The 18,590-nt window shown below is 33.7% G+C and overlaps 1 protein-coding gene across 8 annotated transcripts; it reads right to left on the bottom strand.

Annotated features, from left to right (window-relative positions):
• Window positions 1-11,646: 11,646 nt before the first annotated feature.
• On the bottom strand, window positions 11,647-15,671 carry LOC115709840 (uncharacterized). 8 transcript variants are annotated; one of them, XR_004010298.2, is made up of 6 exons: window positions 15,492-15,671; window positions 15,170-15,190; window positions 13,059-14,837; window positions 12,769-12,961; window positions 12,109-12,480; window positions 11,647-12,012 (listed from the first exon to the last, which is right to left on the bottom strand). XR_004010298.2 is itself a non-coding variant. In XM_030638077.2 (5 exons), the coding sequence occupies exons 3-5, from the start codon at window positions 14,669-14,671 to the stop codon at window positions 12,253-12,255; spliced, it is 2,034 nt and encodes a 677-aa protein (XP_030493937.2). In that variant the 5' UTR covers window positions 14,672-14,837; window positions 15,170-15,190; window positions 15,492-15,669; the 3' UTR covers window positions 11,647-12,252. The 8 variants fall into 8 exon arrangements, 2 of the variants coding, with proteins under 2 accessions (XP_030493937.2, XP_060968098.1); XR_009686893.1 differs by having other exon boundaries at window positions 12,109-12,474; window positions 15,098-15,190; window positions 15,492-15,666; XR_004010300.2 differs by having other exon boundaries at window positions 12,109-12,474; window positions 15,492-15,666.
• Between the last annotated feature and the right edge of the window lie 2,919 nt (window positions 15,672-18,590).

Genomic DNA, 18,590 nt, shown 5'->3' with positions numbered 1-18,590 from the left:
CCCTAAATATGAACTTTCTAAAACGATAAATTAAACACATATAAAGTTAAGAAAACCTTACATTGATGCAGCGGAATTAATGTCTCCTTCCACTCAGATCTCTAACCCTTGAATTCTTTCTGTAGCAGAGTATAATCAAGATCTGAGCCCGAATGTCCTTCTTCTTCAATTTCGATCCTTCACAGTCTTCCAATCTATGATTGAGTTACTGCTTGCTGTGTGTGGGCACTTACTCTTTCACTAGGGTCGAAAAAGATGAAGGAGAAAAGAGAGAGAGGGTTTCGGCCAAGGTATAGAAAGTGGGGAAGGCTCAGTTTTTCTGAAGAGAGAAATTTCTATCAGAAAGGCTTGTGAAAACTTATGTAATTTGACTGAGCCATCACTTTCTATTTAAAGGCAACTACTAGGTTTAGGTTAGGAATTATTTGGCATTAAAATAATGAAAATATTAATTTGAAAAACTCCATATAGTGGCCGGCCAAGGTGTAGTAATGGGCCTCACTTGATTTTGCAGTTTTATCAAATTTCATCTCTATTTTCTCAAAAACGCCAATTTTCCAATTCTAACCTTTTAAATGCCAAAACTAATTATTTAATAACTAAAATAGATTATTAAATAATATTGTCATTTAATTTAATTATTAATTAGACATATAAAGTCCATTAATAAATAAATAAACCTAGAAAACTCTTTTCTTTACAATTTCACCCATGCTTAGTGAAAATTCATAAAATTAGACATAGTCTAACTTTAGAATTATAATTGATCAATCACGAATAAATTAATGAGTCTTACAAGCAGAATGTTCTCAACTAGAATGGGGACCATGGATCTATATGCTGAGCTTCCAATAAGTGAACCAAATTTACCAAGTAAATTCCTACTTATTAATTCTTCGTTGAATCCACTCTTAGAACTTAGAATTGCACTCTCAGACTTATATAGAGCATATTGTATGTTCCACGATATCAATATACTATCTCATTTAACCATTGTCATAATCTTATTGTGATTTAAAGATCCTCTATATAGATGATCTACATCGAGATGAGATTTCTTTACCGTTCTCACCCCTCAATGTATTTTGCCCCTTAAAACACTTAGCTACCTGTAAATGGTGTTTAGTGATCTAATAATTAGTCAGTTAAACAAGAGCTCATCCATTTACTTCTATTTGCTAAGCTCGAAGGGAATCATCACTTGACTTCTATACACCAGTAGAAGCTATAGATTCTATATTTATGTTCAGCACTCCCACTCAATCATACTAGCATGTTCCCAAAATATACGTATCACCCTGACCCAAAAGTAGGCTTAACTAATAAATCAAAGAACATGAATAGAACTCCTGAGTTGAGCCTAAGCATATCAGGATTTAGATTCTTTTAATCTTAAGATCAACTACTGATATTGACTTGGAAAGATATGTATAACGGTAAGTTTGTAATATCTTAACTTAGTTGCAATATCGGTCCAGTCCAATGTATACTCCATACATTCGAAACTAGTATACTTTACTAATGTCCTGGAAAGAACATAACACTTACTCCAAGTGTAAGTACACATCATCGCTGATTATCACATTAGTGTAAATCCAATAACACTGATGAAACAGGGACCAATACTTTTGATTCATATGATCACAATCACATTCCACTGTGTTGACGATACTGTAATTGTGAATAATCATATGATCTGGATTTAACTGATTTTGTGTGTATGAATGTAATAAACATATTAAACATATTAAACCATTAGCATGTAAAATTCATGCAAACATCAATCACTTCAAATTTCTTATATTGATAACTAATCAGATTGTAAAGAGTTTTATTTAGGGCATAAAACCCAACATTGATCACCCTAATAGTGGCGACTGTATAAGACTTACAAGAGTACGAAACAATGGTGGAAGCTCATAAGATAGAATAGCCTTGACTCTCGCCTAAACGGGACAACGTTGGATTCCAATCTTGATCGAATAAAAGGTTGCTAGAATGTTTATCATTTAAGATGAGCTGATAACTCTATTCAATAGATGGTATCACTGACTCTCACCTAAACGGGACACTGATATCAGTTTGCTGAAGACCTTGGAAATTATTTAGGATTGTATGTTTTAGTATTTTCACTTGTCATTCCAACTTGCTATATGTTTAATAATTTCTGAATTGTGTATGAATTTATATTGAACCATATTATTTTCTGTTATTAAATTATAGTTTAATTTCGAATCTTCATTGTTGGTCTAACTTGGTTTGTTGTTCTTATGGGACAAATCCCTAATAGATTGTCAACATTAGATAAACATAATAGTGTTAGATCTCGAAAGATAAATATTGTAAATGCAACATCTAGTTGTTCATCAATTGATGAAACCTTAGACTAGTATTTACAATATGAAACAAGAAGATTGTATAAATAAGATTACTTTGACTCTCGCTAATCGAAGCAACGTTGGATTCTTATTTAAAACGAAATTATCCTAATTCCTCTTAGCTTATTCATTTCGAATTAGCTTAATAACATATCATTGGATGAATGGTCTATAAATCATTTCATGTCATTCTATATTTTCTCTTAAGAAATTAAATGACACATATGATTATATTCCCGAAATTCTATCCCAAATTATATAAATCCTCAATCTTAGAAATCTCCTACTTGTATGGGCAAATCGAACTTAGAGTTAAATTAGTAGTGGTGGTCCAAGAAAGAATTACTCATTATATTTGGTATAAATTTAAGTCTTTGACTTTAAATTTTAGATTCCAAATAATTTTTTTTTAATACAATACAGTTTCACTTTCACAACTGTTTAATAACCATATTCTATCAATGGATTTAAACTGTATGGAATATGAGTTTAGTATTTTGTGACCAGGATCCACTTGCACTATTCTAAGAACTCTTTAATGTAACTAAACCTAAGTCATCAAAAGACTACAACCACATTTTTTTTAAATCTATGGCATTTGTATCTTGTTCATAGTGGTTTTGACAAGATCAATCTCTGCAAAGAGTTAATATGCCTATATCCACTAAAGGTAAGTTCATCTCATTCACAGATAGATGTACATTCAGGGGTGGATATGAGCTTTTCGTTGTATTCTTAAAACAATCACTCTAGATTTTACCTTATGCAAAAGAAATTTGAAATGTTTGAAAAATTTCATGAATTTCTAGCAATGGTGAAAAACCATTAAGGTAAGTGGTTAAAGATCTTGCAAACTGATAGGGGTGGATAAATAGTTAGTAGATATGTAGTTCAAAGATCATTAAATTGATTTTTGAATTATATCCAAACTCACCTCCCCAGAAATTCGATTTGCATATTGATGATTAGTTACTAGTGAAAGGAAAATTTCAGAATGAAGGAATGGTTGTGTACTTAGTGTAAACCATTACTTGATTCATGGATGACCTAATCGAAATCTTAAGAAAAGCTAGAGCTGTTAACTATAGTTTGCATGTTTGTTAGCTATTCTAAGTGATTAGGGGTGGACCATCCCATAGTCAATAGATAAGAAAGTGTTTGTTTAAACAAATACTAATTTTCTAAGAAAATGACTAAGTCTGAAAATAAAGTGGCAAATAAAGGAGATATTTTTTTGATTCCAAAAGTGTTCTATCATCTTATTCTTTACAAGATGATCCCACTGCCTCTGTTGTCTTGACACAACCGAAGAGGTCAATACCATTTAGTTTTCTTAGGCATAATTCACGGTACCTTGTCGTAGTGGGAGAGTTTCTTGGAACTCACCTTCTTATGACTTGGAAGAAACTAATGATTAAAAATCCATTGTGAGTTTAAACAAGTAATGGATTGTCAAAAATAAGAAACTAAGAAGAAAAGCCAAGAGAACTATGGTTTAATCCATTCACATGGAGTAACCTAAAGTTTTCTATTACAAGGACATGAAAGGAAATTTTAGTTTATAAGTCTATTCAATGGACTTAACAAAACTTCATGTTCCTAATATTATAGTTTTGAGTTTATCTGAACCTATGGCTTGTGGTACACCTGGTAATTACTTACTCTAATGCAAGCAACTTACTTTAGTAAGATGATGAAGCATTTTCTTTTCTAATGGAAATCTATAGAAGCTTCTCGACTTCTAGGCATAGATTTTATTTATCTAAGGAAAAGTCTCAACTATTCAAGAAAAGATAAAGCCATGAAAGGATTTCTTGAATCAACAGTGAGAGGTCTCAGATATGCTTTAGTATGCCTTAGACAAGACACCTGCTATTGAGTGGGAGTAATGAGTAGGTATCAGATCAATCCAGGAGAGGAACATTGGAAGACAATCAAGTAAATCTTAAGATTAAGAAGAGGAACTATATGTTAGTCGATAAGGATGAGTTTAAAACTCTTAGACTACACCACATCAGATTTTGAGACTTGCCTTTGTGCTAGAAAGTCTGCTGATAAGATGGTGATTACTCTGGGGGTGGAGTAGTGATTTTGGAAAAGTGTAAAAATCTATCTGAAGTCTCTAAGTCTACTAGAGAGGGACTGAATGTTAAAGTTGCAGGAAAGGTACTTATTCAGTTTAAGGAAAGTTCTATACATTTGTGGCACCATTCCAACTTGTCTTAACTACTAGTGTTATTTCTTGATTAACCAAAAAGTAGTTGCCAAAAGTATAGAATTCAATATCCCAAGAGAGTAGACATATAGAGAGGAATTTCACAATATTAAGGATTTTGTGATTAAGGAAGAGTAATGGTGAAAAAAGGTTGTTTTTAATTCAACCTGTCAGATCCTATTACGAGGAGTATACTACTGTTGGAAATTATTTTACCAGGATCTTAGATCTACTCACAAGTATGTTGATTAACACCTTAAATATGAACTTTCTAAAACGATGAAATAAACACATATAAAGTTTAGGAAACCTTACATTGGGTGCAGCGGAATATAATGACTCCTTCCGTTCAGATATCTAGCCCTTGATTCCTTTCTGTAGCAGAGCATTATCAATATCTGAACCTAGATCTCTTTCTCTGAATCTTTAGTGCTGAAACTCCTTCTTGCTGAAAGTCTTTATTCACGATATTCCTCACTATGGTTGAGGTATCACTTGCTGTGTGTGGTCACTACTCATACACTAAGAATTTCAAAATTCAAGAGGGAAGAAAGAGAGAGGGAGTGGTCGGCCAGATAGGGAGAGAGAAGGCTCAGGTTTTTCTGAATCAGAAGTGTCAGAAGAAAGTGTAATTTTTCTGAAGCCTTCACTATCTATTTATAACATTCCACTAGGGTTAGGTTTGAATTATTTGACATTAAAATAATGAAAATATCAGTTTAAATTGCCTACAAAAGTGGCCGGCCATGCTTAGTGGATTTGGGCCTCACTTTTTGCAATTTTGCAGTTTTACCTTTTCTGCATCTGATTTTCTCAAAAACGCCAATTTTCTAATTCAACCATTTAAATGACAATTCTAACTATTTAATCACTATAAATAATTATTAAATAATATTGTCATTTATCATATTTATTAATTGAACCATACAAAGTATCATAATTAACAAATATGCCCCTAAAACTCTTTCTGTACAATTTTGCCCTTACTTAGTGAAAAATTCACAAATAGACATAGTCTAATTTGAGAATTATAATTGATTAATCAAAACCAATTATATGAGTCTTACAAGCAATATTATCTCAACTAGTGCGGGGACCATGGGTCTATATAACCGAGCTTCCAATAAGTAGATCAAGAATTTAGCACTAAAATTCACTAACTTATTAATTCTTCGTTGAATCCACGCATAGAACTTAGAATTGCACTATCAGTATATAGAATGCTCTATATGTTCCACCATATAGACGCATCATTAGTTATCCATTGTTATAATCCTAATTTGATTAATGATCCTCTATATGAATGATCTACACTGTAAAGGGATTAGATTACCGTTACACCTTACAATGTATTTTATCCTTAAAACACTTGACCCCGTGTAAATGATATTTGAGCTTATGTGAAATGAGTACTCCAACATTTATGTTCGTTTGGTCAAGCTCGAAGGAGATCATCCTTTGCTTACTATTCGCCATATAGAAGCTATAGATTCCATGTTTATGCTAGCGCTCCCACTCAATTGCACTACCGTGTTCCCAAAATGTACGTATCACCCTGACCTAAAAGTAGGCTTAACTAACAAATCAAAGAACACGAATAGCCTTTCAAGATTGAGCCTAATCATAACAGGATTAAGAACAGTTGATCTAGGATCAACTAGGCGATATTGACTTGAATAGATATTACGGTAAGTTTAATAAATCTAAGTCAAAGTTCAATATCGGTCCCTTCCGATGCATACTCCATGCATCCAACCTGAGCTTTACTTTAACCAATGCTCTGGAAAGAACATAGCACTTCTTCAAATGCAAGTAAACTCTGTTGTAGATTATCATATCAGTAAAACCCTATGTCTGATAAATCTAGGAAACTTTATTCACATAGTCATGTTTACTTTCCAATGTGTTGACGGCACAATAAACAGGATCAAGTATGTGAAAAGGGTTTCAGATGAATTTATACATTATGTACATATAATCATGAAATAAATCATGTGAACCATGCAACATTAAATGGTATTTCTGATCTATATTAATAAGTAAATCTGATTATATTGAAATGAGTTTTATTTAGGGCATAAAACCCAACAACTACTACTACACTTGATTTGTATATCAAGGTGTTGAGATTATTTGAAATGCACATTTAGTTTTATATTAGTGCAAGTGGGAGTTTGTTGGGTTTTGTGCCCTAAATAAAACTCATTTCAATATAATCAGATTTACTTATTAATAAAGATCAGAAATAACATTTTATGTTGCATGGTTCACATGATTTATTTCATGATTATATGCATATAATGTATGAATTCTATTTAAGTCCAGAACATATGAATTTGTTAATGATTAGTGTTGTCATCACAGTGGAATATAATCTTAATTATATGTTCGAAAGTTTATTCCCTGATTTGTCAGTGCACTGGATTTAGACTGGCATGATATAATCAGCGAAGGTATTCTTACACCTTGGATAAGTGTTATGTCCTTTTCCAGGGCATTGGAAAAGTTTACCGGTATCAGATGTATGGAGTAACATCGGAAGGGACCGATATTGAACTTTGATTAGATATATTAAAATTTACCGTAATATCTATTCAATTCAATATCACATGTTGATCCTAGATCAAATGATCTTAATCCTGATATGGTTAGGTTCGATCTCAAGAGTATCTTTGATTTGTTAGTTAAGCCTACTTTTGACAGTTAGGTTGATACGCATTTTGGGAACATGATAGTATAATTGAGTGGGAGCGCTAACATAAATATGGAGTCTATAACTTCTATAGGAATTTAGAAGTGAAACGATGATATCCTTCGAGCTTGGCTAAACAGAGATAAATGGTGGAGATCTCATTTCACTTCGCTGAAATATCATTTATACGGAGCTAAGTATTTTAAGGATAAAATACATTGAAGGTGTAACAGTAATTTAGTTGCTATTCAATGTAGATCATCTATTAGAGGGTCATTGATCAAATTAGGATTATAACAATGGATAATTAATAGCGTATCTATATCGTGGAACATATAGAGCGTCCTATATGACTGAGAGTGCAATTCCAAGTTCTAAGTGTGGATTCAATAAGGAATTAATAAGTTAGGGAATTTACTTGGTAAATTCGGTTCGACTTATTGGAAGCTCGGTTATATAGGCCCATGGTCCCCATACTAGTTGAGACCGTAGTGCTTGTAAGACTCAGTTAATTGATTTTAATTAATCAATTATAATTCTAAAGTTAGACTATGTCTAGTTTATGAATTTTCACTAAGCAAGGGCGAAATTGTAAAGAAAAGAGATTCTAGGTTTTATTTGTTAATTAAGAGACTTTATATGTCTAATTAATAAATATATTAAATGACAATATTATTTAATAATTAATTTTTAGTTATTAAATAATTAGAATTGGCATTTAAATGGTTGAATTGGAAAATTGGTATTTTTGAGAAAATGGGATTGAGAAATGACAAAATGGCAAAATTGCAAAGTGAGGCCCATTATCCACTAATATGGGTCGGCCACTTTGTATAGGGTTTACCATTTATATTTTTTATTATTTTAATGCCATACAATTCTAACATAAACCTAGATGGCATTCTATAAATAGAAAGTGATGGCTTCAGGAAACTATGCAATGCATCTTATTCTTTTTCAGAGAAAAACCTAAGCCTCCTAGCCGCCACTCTCTCTTCTCTTTTCTTCTCTTCAATTTCGAAATACCCTAGTGAGAGAGTAGTGCCCACACACATCAAGTGGTATCTCAATCATAGTGTGGAAGATTGTGTAGAATCCAATCAAGAAGGAGAATCAGCATCAAAGGAAGGAGAGAAAGAGATCCAAGTTCAGATCTTGATTATGTTCTGCTACAGAAAGGAATCAAGGGCTAGAGATCTGAATGGAAGGAGTCATTATATTCCGTTGCACCCAATGTAAGGTTTCCTAAACTTTATATGTGTTTATTTCATTGTTTTAGAATTCATATTACGATGTTAATGAAACATACATGGTAGTAAATCTAGATCCTGATAAAATATTTCCAACACATGATCCCCCACATTATCTGAAATAATATCATCTTGTAGACTCAACCAATTGATTTAATAAGTCAATTAGAATTCAAAAATAGACTGTCTCATTTGAGAATTTTTACCAAATTTAGACAATTTTAAGAAGAAAAGAGAAATGGGGGTTTATTTATTAATTAATACTTTTGTGGGTATAATTAATAAATATATTTAATTGTATTTTATTTTACAATTATTAAAATAAGATTGATAGTTAAATAATTAGATGAGATAAGTGGTAAAATTAGAAAAGACACTTTAGTTTTATTAGTTGAAATAAAGTGGTAAAAATCTAACTCTAAAGCCCATCATTGAATTCGACCTTAGTGTTAGATTGCAGCCCAATTCTTTATTTTAGGCATGTTGACCTCAGATTTGGTCAACTAACAGATGAGCTTATTTATGATCAAAATCACCACATGTAAATAATTAAAGTAAATAAATAGACAAAGTAATTTTATAGAGGTTCGACCTCCTTGGTTAATGGGCAGTGACCTACTCCCATTTTTATTGTATTGATTCGAGATATAATACCACTCAGATTACAGGTTTTACCTTGTAATTTCTAGAGTGGCTCTCTATGAATAGTACAATAGTGAGAACAATGCTAGGCAGATCTCGAATGGGTGAGATGAGAGATAGACTTAGTGTTTTGTATTATGTAGGCGGCATGTATGAGGAGAGAGAGAGAGAGAGAGAGAGAGAGAGAGAGAGTGAGAGAGAGAGAGAGAGAGAGAGAGAGAGAGAGAGAGAGAGCGTGCAAGTGCTCTAGGGTTTCTAGAGTTAGAACTCAAGACTCTAGGAATTAGAACTTAGGCTCTTAGTCTAGCTTAGTGCTCTTTATATAGATGAGAGCTTACAAAAGATCTAGTTTAAAGTAGGTTAATATTCCTTAAAATGGGAAGATATCGCCGAAAATAACCAATTAATTGTCCCAAAAAATTAGGTAAATATCTAAACTTGAACCCTACTTTTGTGGGTTGTGGGAGTGGATTCACATCTGAGAGTGAGCCATTGTTTATCTAAAGTCAAAGTTGCAGAAACACCACCTGTGGCTACCAGCATAAAAGTTGGCCGACCTACCCTTTGTTGGAGGTTGGCCAGCACATGCTACTTTATGGCCGGCCATGGGTGGTCTGGCCAGACCTTCTTGGTTGGCCATTTTGTTGTATCATTGTCCTGCATGAATATTTGGACTCTTTGTCAATTGGTAAGTTGTGCATGATGACTTGGTCCTCCTACTTACAAGTTGTACTCCACGTGGTATCAATCTTGCCTATGTGGACATGCCATGTCACATGGACAAAATTGGGATAACTTTTGCCCCCAAGTCCATGTGCAAATGTTTGTACGGATAAGGAATTTTTAACTTCAGTTCTAACAATTGAAGTCTTAGTCGGACAGCTTTTGGCCGTTCAAATACTTGGGCTCTTCATATGAAAACTTTAGTTATAATTTTTTTTGCTGCTGACATTCCCACTAGGGAACTATTAATCTTCTACATGGCTATTTTGTGGGATGTGTAAGTACCCATTACATGTTTGAAGAGAAGGGCATGCCAAAACCTATATAAGGTTCATTTGGTCATGCCTCATTCCCACATTCTCTCTCTCTCTCTCTCTCTCTCTCTCTCTCTCTCTCTCTCTCTCTCTCTCTCTCTCTCTCTCTCTCTCTCTCTCTCTCTCTCTCTCTCTCTCTCTCTCTCTTCAAATTGTTCTTGAAAAAAGGAAAAGGAAGCTCTTCATCTTCCTTAAGAGCCTGACGCCCCCAAGTCTCCAAATCCCATTATTTTCGCTTCATTTTGGCAATCCAAGCTTTCCACAGGCATCCTCAAGAGACTTTATTAGTGGGTAAGCTTTCAAATCTCGTTCTCCACTTATTTTCTTAACTCTGTCATTATTGTGTTTAATCTTTTTAAAGCTTTTTATATTCTTGATTCTCACGTTAGATTGTAATCTTTTTTGCATTATGATCACATGATAGCTTTAGGATGCATAATGTATGATTTCTTGATGAAAAAGATTCAATTTTGAGCTTCGTTTTGATTCTTGACTCTTTGAGTCACGAAAAATACGAAGAACATGTCCGAGTCTTTGAAAAACATATTTTTCAATCCATAGAGCACCCTGGTCGGCCTATAGGTCTTGTTTGTGACTTGGACAGCACACGGTGTCATATAGAGAGGTTGGCCAGTTCTAGGGTTTAACCTAGAATCCTGGCTGATTCTTACATGGGTCAGGGACCCTAACCGGCACATAATAATGCCTTGGGACCCTGGTCGACACATGGCTTCAATCCCAAAGTAATGGCCAATTTTTTGTCCTCTTTTGACTCAAGAAAGAAACTTTATTAAGGCCTTATGAGCTTGTTCAACCCTTGTCGAATACTTTGATTTCCTTAGGAACTCTGTATAACACTTCTTGGGGTGAGTCCATTGTAGTTAAGTAATCAACTTAAGATTCAATTTTCATCCAAGTGGTTGTACTTGGAACCCATACTTTGCTGATTCCCAGCTTTGTTCGATAGAACTGTCTAGCTAGTACTTCTAGGTTTCGTTGACCAGTACTTCATCTAAGTCTTGTCACTTTGTTCTGTTGCTCACCTTCCCTTGTCTTTTGTATGCAGATGATCCCGCGTGACTTTTGCGAAGGTGACAATTGAATAGACGAAGATTTTCTCAGCCTTATCTTTGGAGACCATCGTCAAGCTGGTTCTTCGAGTAGTTCCTTGAGTGATCTCAAGGTTTGCAGTGGTTCCACAAAGCATAAGGTCTAGCATCACCGACATTCAGAGTGAATAGGCAATGAATTTTATAGCCAATATTTTTGGGAGCTTAACTAAGTTAGAGGCAATTTCTCCCTAATTCGTGGACTTACATTATCTAGTATGGTGTGTCTCACTGGTCGGGCAACTTCTTCATTGATAGATCTTCCCACTGCAGAGACTGCAATTTTTGTTGCTAGAAACTCAGAGTCTATCATGGCAAAATCATTTTATAACAAACCAAATATTATTTTAATTTTTAGCATAACATAATTAATAAATAAAATAATACATCACATTAGTTAATAAATTTAAAAAACGAGATTATTACAACATTGCTATTTTTTTAAAGCCTCATTGCTATAATTTGGTAACAAACAGATACAACTAAAAAAAAAAAAACAAAACTAGAATTTTTTACATATTTTACTCCGGCAAAGAAACTAGTAGAGATCCAAGAAAACCATACACAGTCACATCTGTTTGGAGTTGAAAAGCAGAGAAATGTCTTGACACAACTGGCAAGCTGAAAAATGCGATTCGGTGGTTCTCATACAACTTCAACTGTTTGTCCATTTTTTGCCTATTTTTTCCCTTTTGAAGAAAGATACAAAACCAAAAAAGATAAAAAATGTTACTACATGCTTGGCTTTAGTAGAAAATAAAAAATATTACTTGTAAATATAGTACCTGATTGAATGACAAGCTTTAAGACCAGATAGGGCTCTTTTTCAAGTAAACACTAGGAGCTAAGATTGTAATATTGGTGCGCTAAACTGGCACAGAGAGAATGTATCAGAGGCTACATTACTACCATTCTTTTTTTTTTGCATATTATCTCGATGATGTTGAAGATATAACTCCGACTTGTACAAGTGGCCGCCCAGGAAGTTTTGTGAGTTCCAAACTTCCTTGAAGAAGGGCTGCCCTTTCAGGGTTTAAAAGTAAAAGCTGCTGCATGTCCTTTGGAAGCACATTGAACAATGCTCGTAAATCTCCCTTTAGTTTTTGGTAAGTGGATGTGGAGTTGGAGTCTCCACTTGCCTTTCCAGATTGCTGCAGCTAAACATCACATGTAATGTGTTAGAAAGTAAATATGAGGGAACCATATCCACAAACATTAAAGCTCATTAATATAAATTTACTCAGTAGTCTACAGTACCAAATTAGTGAAAGGAGATTCTAACATATAAGATATCCCATAGAGATTCATAACATAATAACAACGGTAATTTCAAAATCCTAAGAGATAGCACACTTGTTGATCTATACTCTTTACTTGGAGTAAAAGTGAAAGAGAACCAGGAGGCACATAACAAGTGCAAGCCACTATTAAGAAGAATGATTTACCTTTATGTCTCCAATAATATGCCTTTCAATTGCATTAAAGGAATCAACTACTTCCAGTTCTGACATCTTTGATATAAATTGTTGTATGTCAGCCTTCACTCTTGCATGCCTCCACAATCTATGTTGTTCTTGTTCAGCAACAACACGTTTTCTTTGAAACCATGGCATAAAGTTTGGTCCTTTCAAAAATCGTCTATACAAAAATGTAAAACATTAAAATGTCAAGCATAAACATCCATCATACTAAAGGCACAAACATATTGATGATAAATACATGTGTAAGAAATTACCTATACAAGTCCAGCCAATTATATCTCATCCTCTTTGACAAAAACTTCCCCGGTCCTCTTCCCGATAAGGTTGCTAGAAATTCATCAGCATTAAAGGGGGGGAGAGGAGGAGGGTCCAAAAATGGACAAGAACCTTCTGATGGTGTGAGAGTCCTAAAATAAGGGCCAAAAGGTGCCAAGAAATTGGTAGTGAGCTCCAGGAAATGACGCCGCAGAATCTCATTATTAACCACTGACATTGACTCTTCAACCCTGGGTGATGTGCCCGCATCTAAAAGCCTATTCAATATAGCAGTGTCTGGCTTGGTTGTTGCAGCATAAGTGGTCCATATGGCTTCTTTATGTTCTGTCATGAGACAAAGAGGACCCTCTCTCCTCAACTTCACAGCATTTAACAAATTTGAGGGAGAGAATTTTTTCAAGGAGAGCTGTTGAAGACCAAATCCTTCAGATTTACCAGGAACTCTGCCAGAAGAGGACCTATTATTTGAAGCGGGAAGACGGTTTGAATTAGGGGCAGGACTTCCAACGGAAACAATATGAGGGATGTTGCGCAACGACTTTAGGAAAAAGAGATTAGTCACACCCAAAATCATAGGAGGAAACATATCTCCTTCTCGAAGGGAATTCAGTTGAGCAAATTCTGGGTTATGGATGGTGAAATAAGGCCTAAAATCAACACTATAAAGTAGGGGTGCAACCAAACTAACAAGACTAGCCACAGCTTCACAGCATTGTGGAGGAGTTGGAGCAATGATAAGAAGAGGCTCGCCAACAAGTAACAACTCCCACAAAACCCAAAGCTGCAAAAGAAGACCACGAAATGTACCAAAAATATCTGAATCATGGAATAGGCCCTGAGGAACTGACTGGTTATTAGGAAGAAATGGAGCCAAAGAAGAAGGAGATTCTTCCAAAATCATTCCACTTTCAAAGGGCATGCTGTGAGCAGGCGGCAAGTTAACTTTAAGCATGGCATTCCCAATTGGAAGCTCCATAAGCTTTCCAGGTACAGGTGCAGGCCACATTGACACATAAGCAGCAATATGTTCAAGAGCTTTCTTTCCAATGTCAAAGTATAAAGGACCCATGATCTGTAACAAGGGTTTAAACACAGTAGAATACGGATAGCTAGACAAAATTACCACTGACTTCTGCTCTCCACCTCTCTTCAACCTCTCATCATGTCTCTCTCTATTGAATACATAGCCGTACATGTATTTTGAACCACGACAAATGTTACTTTTCAATCTTCTAAGAGTTCTTTTTTCTGTGTTTTTGGGAGATGACTCCTTATCTACAGCAGTTGTTTCTGTGGAAGACACATTACAAGTTTGAGAATTCTCCGATCTTTGAAACCGAAAAAAGAACATACAATCATGAATGCTTGAGCGGTTCTGATGCTGGGTAACAGAATCTGGGAATGAACTGAATGCAATTTCAAGCTCCTCATCCTGGGTAAGGCAACCAGGTGGGTAACACTCTTCAATGAGCTGACCCTGTTCAAGATCAAACCTAATGATGCAAAAGGCCACAACCCATTGCCTCAAGGATTCTGGATCAAGTTTTGGACTAAGTTCCGACTTCACTGAAAATGAGGGAGACCGACTCATTTCAAATACTTTCAAATCACAATGTCACTGACTAAATTCCATTTTCATGCTTTTCCATTACCATCTGTAGTACCAAATTACTGAATCCATCCCTTACAAAAGCTGAACCAAATTTTCCCTTTGAAATTTCTCCACTTAAATACTTGTGAATAAGGCTATTCAAATCCTAACAAATACATTCAGAATAATAAAATAATGTTCAGTTGAAAAGTGAAATAAGTAAAAAAAAAAATGCTTCATAATTTATATTAATCCTACTCGTTAGAATATAGAGAATGTGAAAAAAGTTAGAAACTTAAATCAAGAAGTTCTCTTTTTTCTAATTATCAATTGGGTAAAACAAAAAAAAAAGGCACATCTAAAAACTGAGTTGATTCAAGATAAAACATTCTACTTTTTTTTTTCAACAACATAAAATGAACATACCCCGATACACCAAACAACAATAACAGCACAAATTGAGAATGATCTAATAATGGGTTAGTCTAACCCATTTACCTGAATTTGAAATCCCAATTCCTGAAAAAAAAAAAAAAAAAAAAAAAAAAAACAGTCTAGATCAGCAAGTTACGAACATCCAATGACCCAAAATCAAATGGATTAATGTTGAAATTAAATCATATAAATAAACAAAGGACAAAACTAATCCTAAGAAAAAGCTTGGATAAGGTTTCGGGTCTCCGAGAAAGTGCACAAACTGGAGGGTAATACGTGTGAGTGCTTGAGGAGAGTTATAAACCAAAATTCGAACAATTGCCAACAATAAATGGGTTTTTTTTCAACAGATTCTAACAAGGGGTTCAGATCTCTGGAAACTAACCGGTTTCCCCTGCTGGAGGTATTGCAGCGGTCTGAAAAGCCGCGGAGAATATCCTAGACGCAGGCGCCCGCCAAAATGCCTCCTTGGTTGTGGACAAAACCAAGCCGATACATACAATGGGCGAAGGAAAGAACCCCCCATTTCATAGCGCCTGGGCAACGCAAGTTTTAACTATAAAAATATAGAGTGCACGCTCCTTAATTCTCTTTTCTTAATTCTCTCTCTTTTTTTTTTTTTTTTTTTTTTTAATTAACTTCATAAATATTAATTAATTAATATAAAATATAATTATTTTTTTCCTTAATTTATTAAATTTTTTTATTTTTTTAAAAAAATAATGTTTTATTTATTAACTTTTTTCTCATCACTTAACCTTCGGAGTTACCGTAATGAAAGAACTTTTTGCTTGGTTGTCTCGCTCTCTTCGCCGATCTCCTAACCCTACGAATCAAGCATCTCCGAGCATCTGGTTTCAACGAGAGATCAGTTAGTCGCCTTCTGCTCATTCTTACCCCTAACTATTGGACCACGTTAATTAAGTTGGGACAGGAATAGCTATTGAGCTACGATACACGATTAACATATTTAAAAATCTATATCTATGTATATAATAGAGAGATATAAGAAATCCTACTTTATAAAAAATTATTTTCTAATTATTTTATTATTTTTTTTTTAAAAAAAATCTTCTGCCAAACTCTTAAAATAAATTAGATAACAGTTATTTATATATACATTAATTCTAAATCATAAATGGCATCAGTTTTCCTAAAATATATATATATAAAAGGATATATTTGTTATAAAATAATATAAAATAATATAAAGTAGATGAGAAGAAAGAAGAAGAAGATGAAGAGAGAAAGAGAAAGTGAATGAGAATTTCTAAGTTCTTTATTCCAATGGGGTGAACCCCTATTTATACAAATACGTGAGATATTAAGAAACTAAGAAAAAGGAAAACTAAGAAAAGAGTAATGTTAATTACAATTAATGGTAATAAATAAAAGATTTGGACATCCACATAATTAATAATATTTATAACACTCCCCCTTGGATGTCCATAATATAACTGCCTTATTAAAAATCTTGCTGAAAAATTTGGTCAAAGGAAAAAGAGTATAGTGTAAACTAACTCCCCCTCATTTAGGCATTTGTGGAGATCTTCTAATCGACGAATTTCGATCTTGTCTGCCGTCTTCTCAAATGTTGATGTTGGTAATAGCTTTGTGAATAAGTTTGTAAGATTGACACTTGATTGAATATGTTGAACACCAATATGCATTTTCTTGAAGCGTATAAAGAAGAATTTGGTGAAATGTGTTCTAACTCTATCTCCTTCAATTTACCTCCTTTTAGTTGAACGATGCAAGCAGTATTATCCATAGAGAATTGCTTGGGTTGATACTTCTTTATTGAGTGCAATCCATATGTTTCCCAAATATGCTATGTCAATGTTCTCACTCACACACATTCTCTACTTGCTTCATAAAATGCAAGTATGTTAACATGATTTATAGTTGCCTCGTTAAAAACCTTGCCAGAAAAACCCAGTGGGACAAAATCTGAGCTAGGGAAAAGAGTACAATATGTATTTCATATTCATAATTATTTGCAAGTTGCCTCGTTAAAAACCTTGCCAGGAAAACCCATTGGGACAAAACCTGAACTAAGGGAAAAAGAGTGCAACATGAATATGTCTCCCCCTCATGCACATATGATCCATAATTCTTTTGGTGATAATATATCTCATAAGATTATTGTTATCACTTTTAAAATATCACAATATACAATCTTTGATCATATATTTTCTATAACTCTTCCAGAGTATGTATGGACTTCTAAATTATAGATGAGGGGTTCGTGGAACATTAGTCTTTATCCAACTAATTGTATCATTCATGTGTGTACACAACTTTGTTCATACGAAAATTTAAAATTTCAAGTAGATATGAACATAACACATTAATGGTACTATAAATTTTCATTTGTGACAATGATGGTACTCCAATACCATATATTTGTTCCATCTTGTTGTATGATCTTAATTTTCATATCAAAAGATCATATATCTATAATTCTTGATACATATGAAGTACTTCAGGACTTCAATACTAATGAACAAACTTTATACATTTAATATTTCTCGATATACAAAAGAAATAAAAGTTTGTTTTGCAATTAATCAAAAACTCTTCAAGAGTCTATCACAACGTATAATTTACGTATTTATATTGCATAGACAACCATAGGTATTTTTCAAATAATAATTTACTTACATGTCTTTATTTCATACAAAGATCTTTGTCATATAGTGCGCGCGACTTTGAATTTATATCACTTAAGACATGTATTAAATTCTTCTAGAATTTTTAGATAAGGCTTATTTCAAACTCTCACTATATTAGGAGCTCCAAATAAATAACCTTTTGTTGCAACATTTATGTGACGCTTATAAATCCTCATAAAATATATTCCAGGCTATAATCAAATCATGATTATATTTTCTCAATATTTAAGCCTTACTTCAATCAATCTCATGTCTATGCAAACTTTGTACAACAATTCATTATGTACAAATACATATATGCAAATTTCTCATTAGAAATATTTATTTGCACACCCTACAGGTCTTACTTCACTTTATGTGAGTAAATTTGCCTGGATTGCGTCATAATATTTTGGCCAAAAATCAAAATGTATGTCGATGATTCTCAACAAATCTAATACCATGATCCTTGCTATCTCATGTTAATTTATTGCATATGCAAACATTCAATATTTATTGTCGACAAAAATTTCAATAAATGATAATTTCCTCCCATATTGACATAACTTATAGAGATCTCTTTAAATTACATATTTTTCAAATATGTTTATCATTTATAGGTACCTATATAGAATCACTTCAGGGATTCAATTATGATCAAATGTGTTATGTCTAACTTCTCTTGGGAGTCTTTTCGAGTACCGTTTTCATCACGGTTATCATTTTAATACTTTATAACATTAAGGTATCTCCATGAGTACCTCTAGATTTAACAACTTCGGGGCAAATCAAATGAACATTTATTAATAATTTCTACATTGTTCATTTAC

The sequence above is a fragment of the Cannabis sativa genome, chromosome 3 (genome assembly GCF_029168945.1).
Source record: "Cannabis sativa cultivar Pink pepper isolate KNU-18-1 chromosome 3, ASM2916894v1, whole genome shotgun sequence".
NCBI classification, from domain to species: Eukaryota; Viridiplantae; Streptophyta; class Magnoliopsida; order Rosales; family Cannabaceae; genus Cannabis; species Cannabis sativa.
Note: the sequence above shows the minus strand (reverse complement) of the source record. Positions and strands in the feature narration are given on the sequence as shown.

Excerpts from the sequence above, each read along its gene's own strand:
- LOC115709840 (XM_030638077.2), bottom strand. The coding sequence starts at position 14,671 with ATGAGTCGGTCTCCCTCATTTTCAGTGAAGTCGGAACTTAGTCCAAAA. Across the intron at positions 12,962-13,058 it reads AATTGGCTGGACTTGTATAG|ACGATTTTTGAAAGGACCAA; the intron begins GTAATTTCTTAC and ends ATTTTTGTATAG. Across the intron at positions 12,481-12,768 it reads ATATTATTGGAGACATAAAG|CTGCAGCAATCTGGAAAGGC; the intron begins GTAAATCATTCT and ends TGTGATGTTTAG.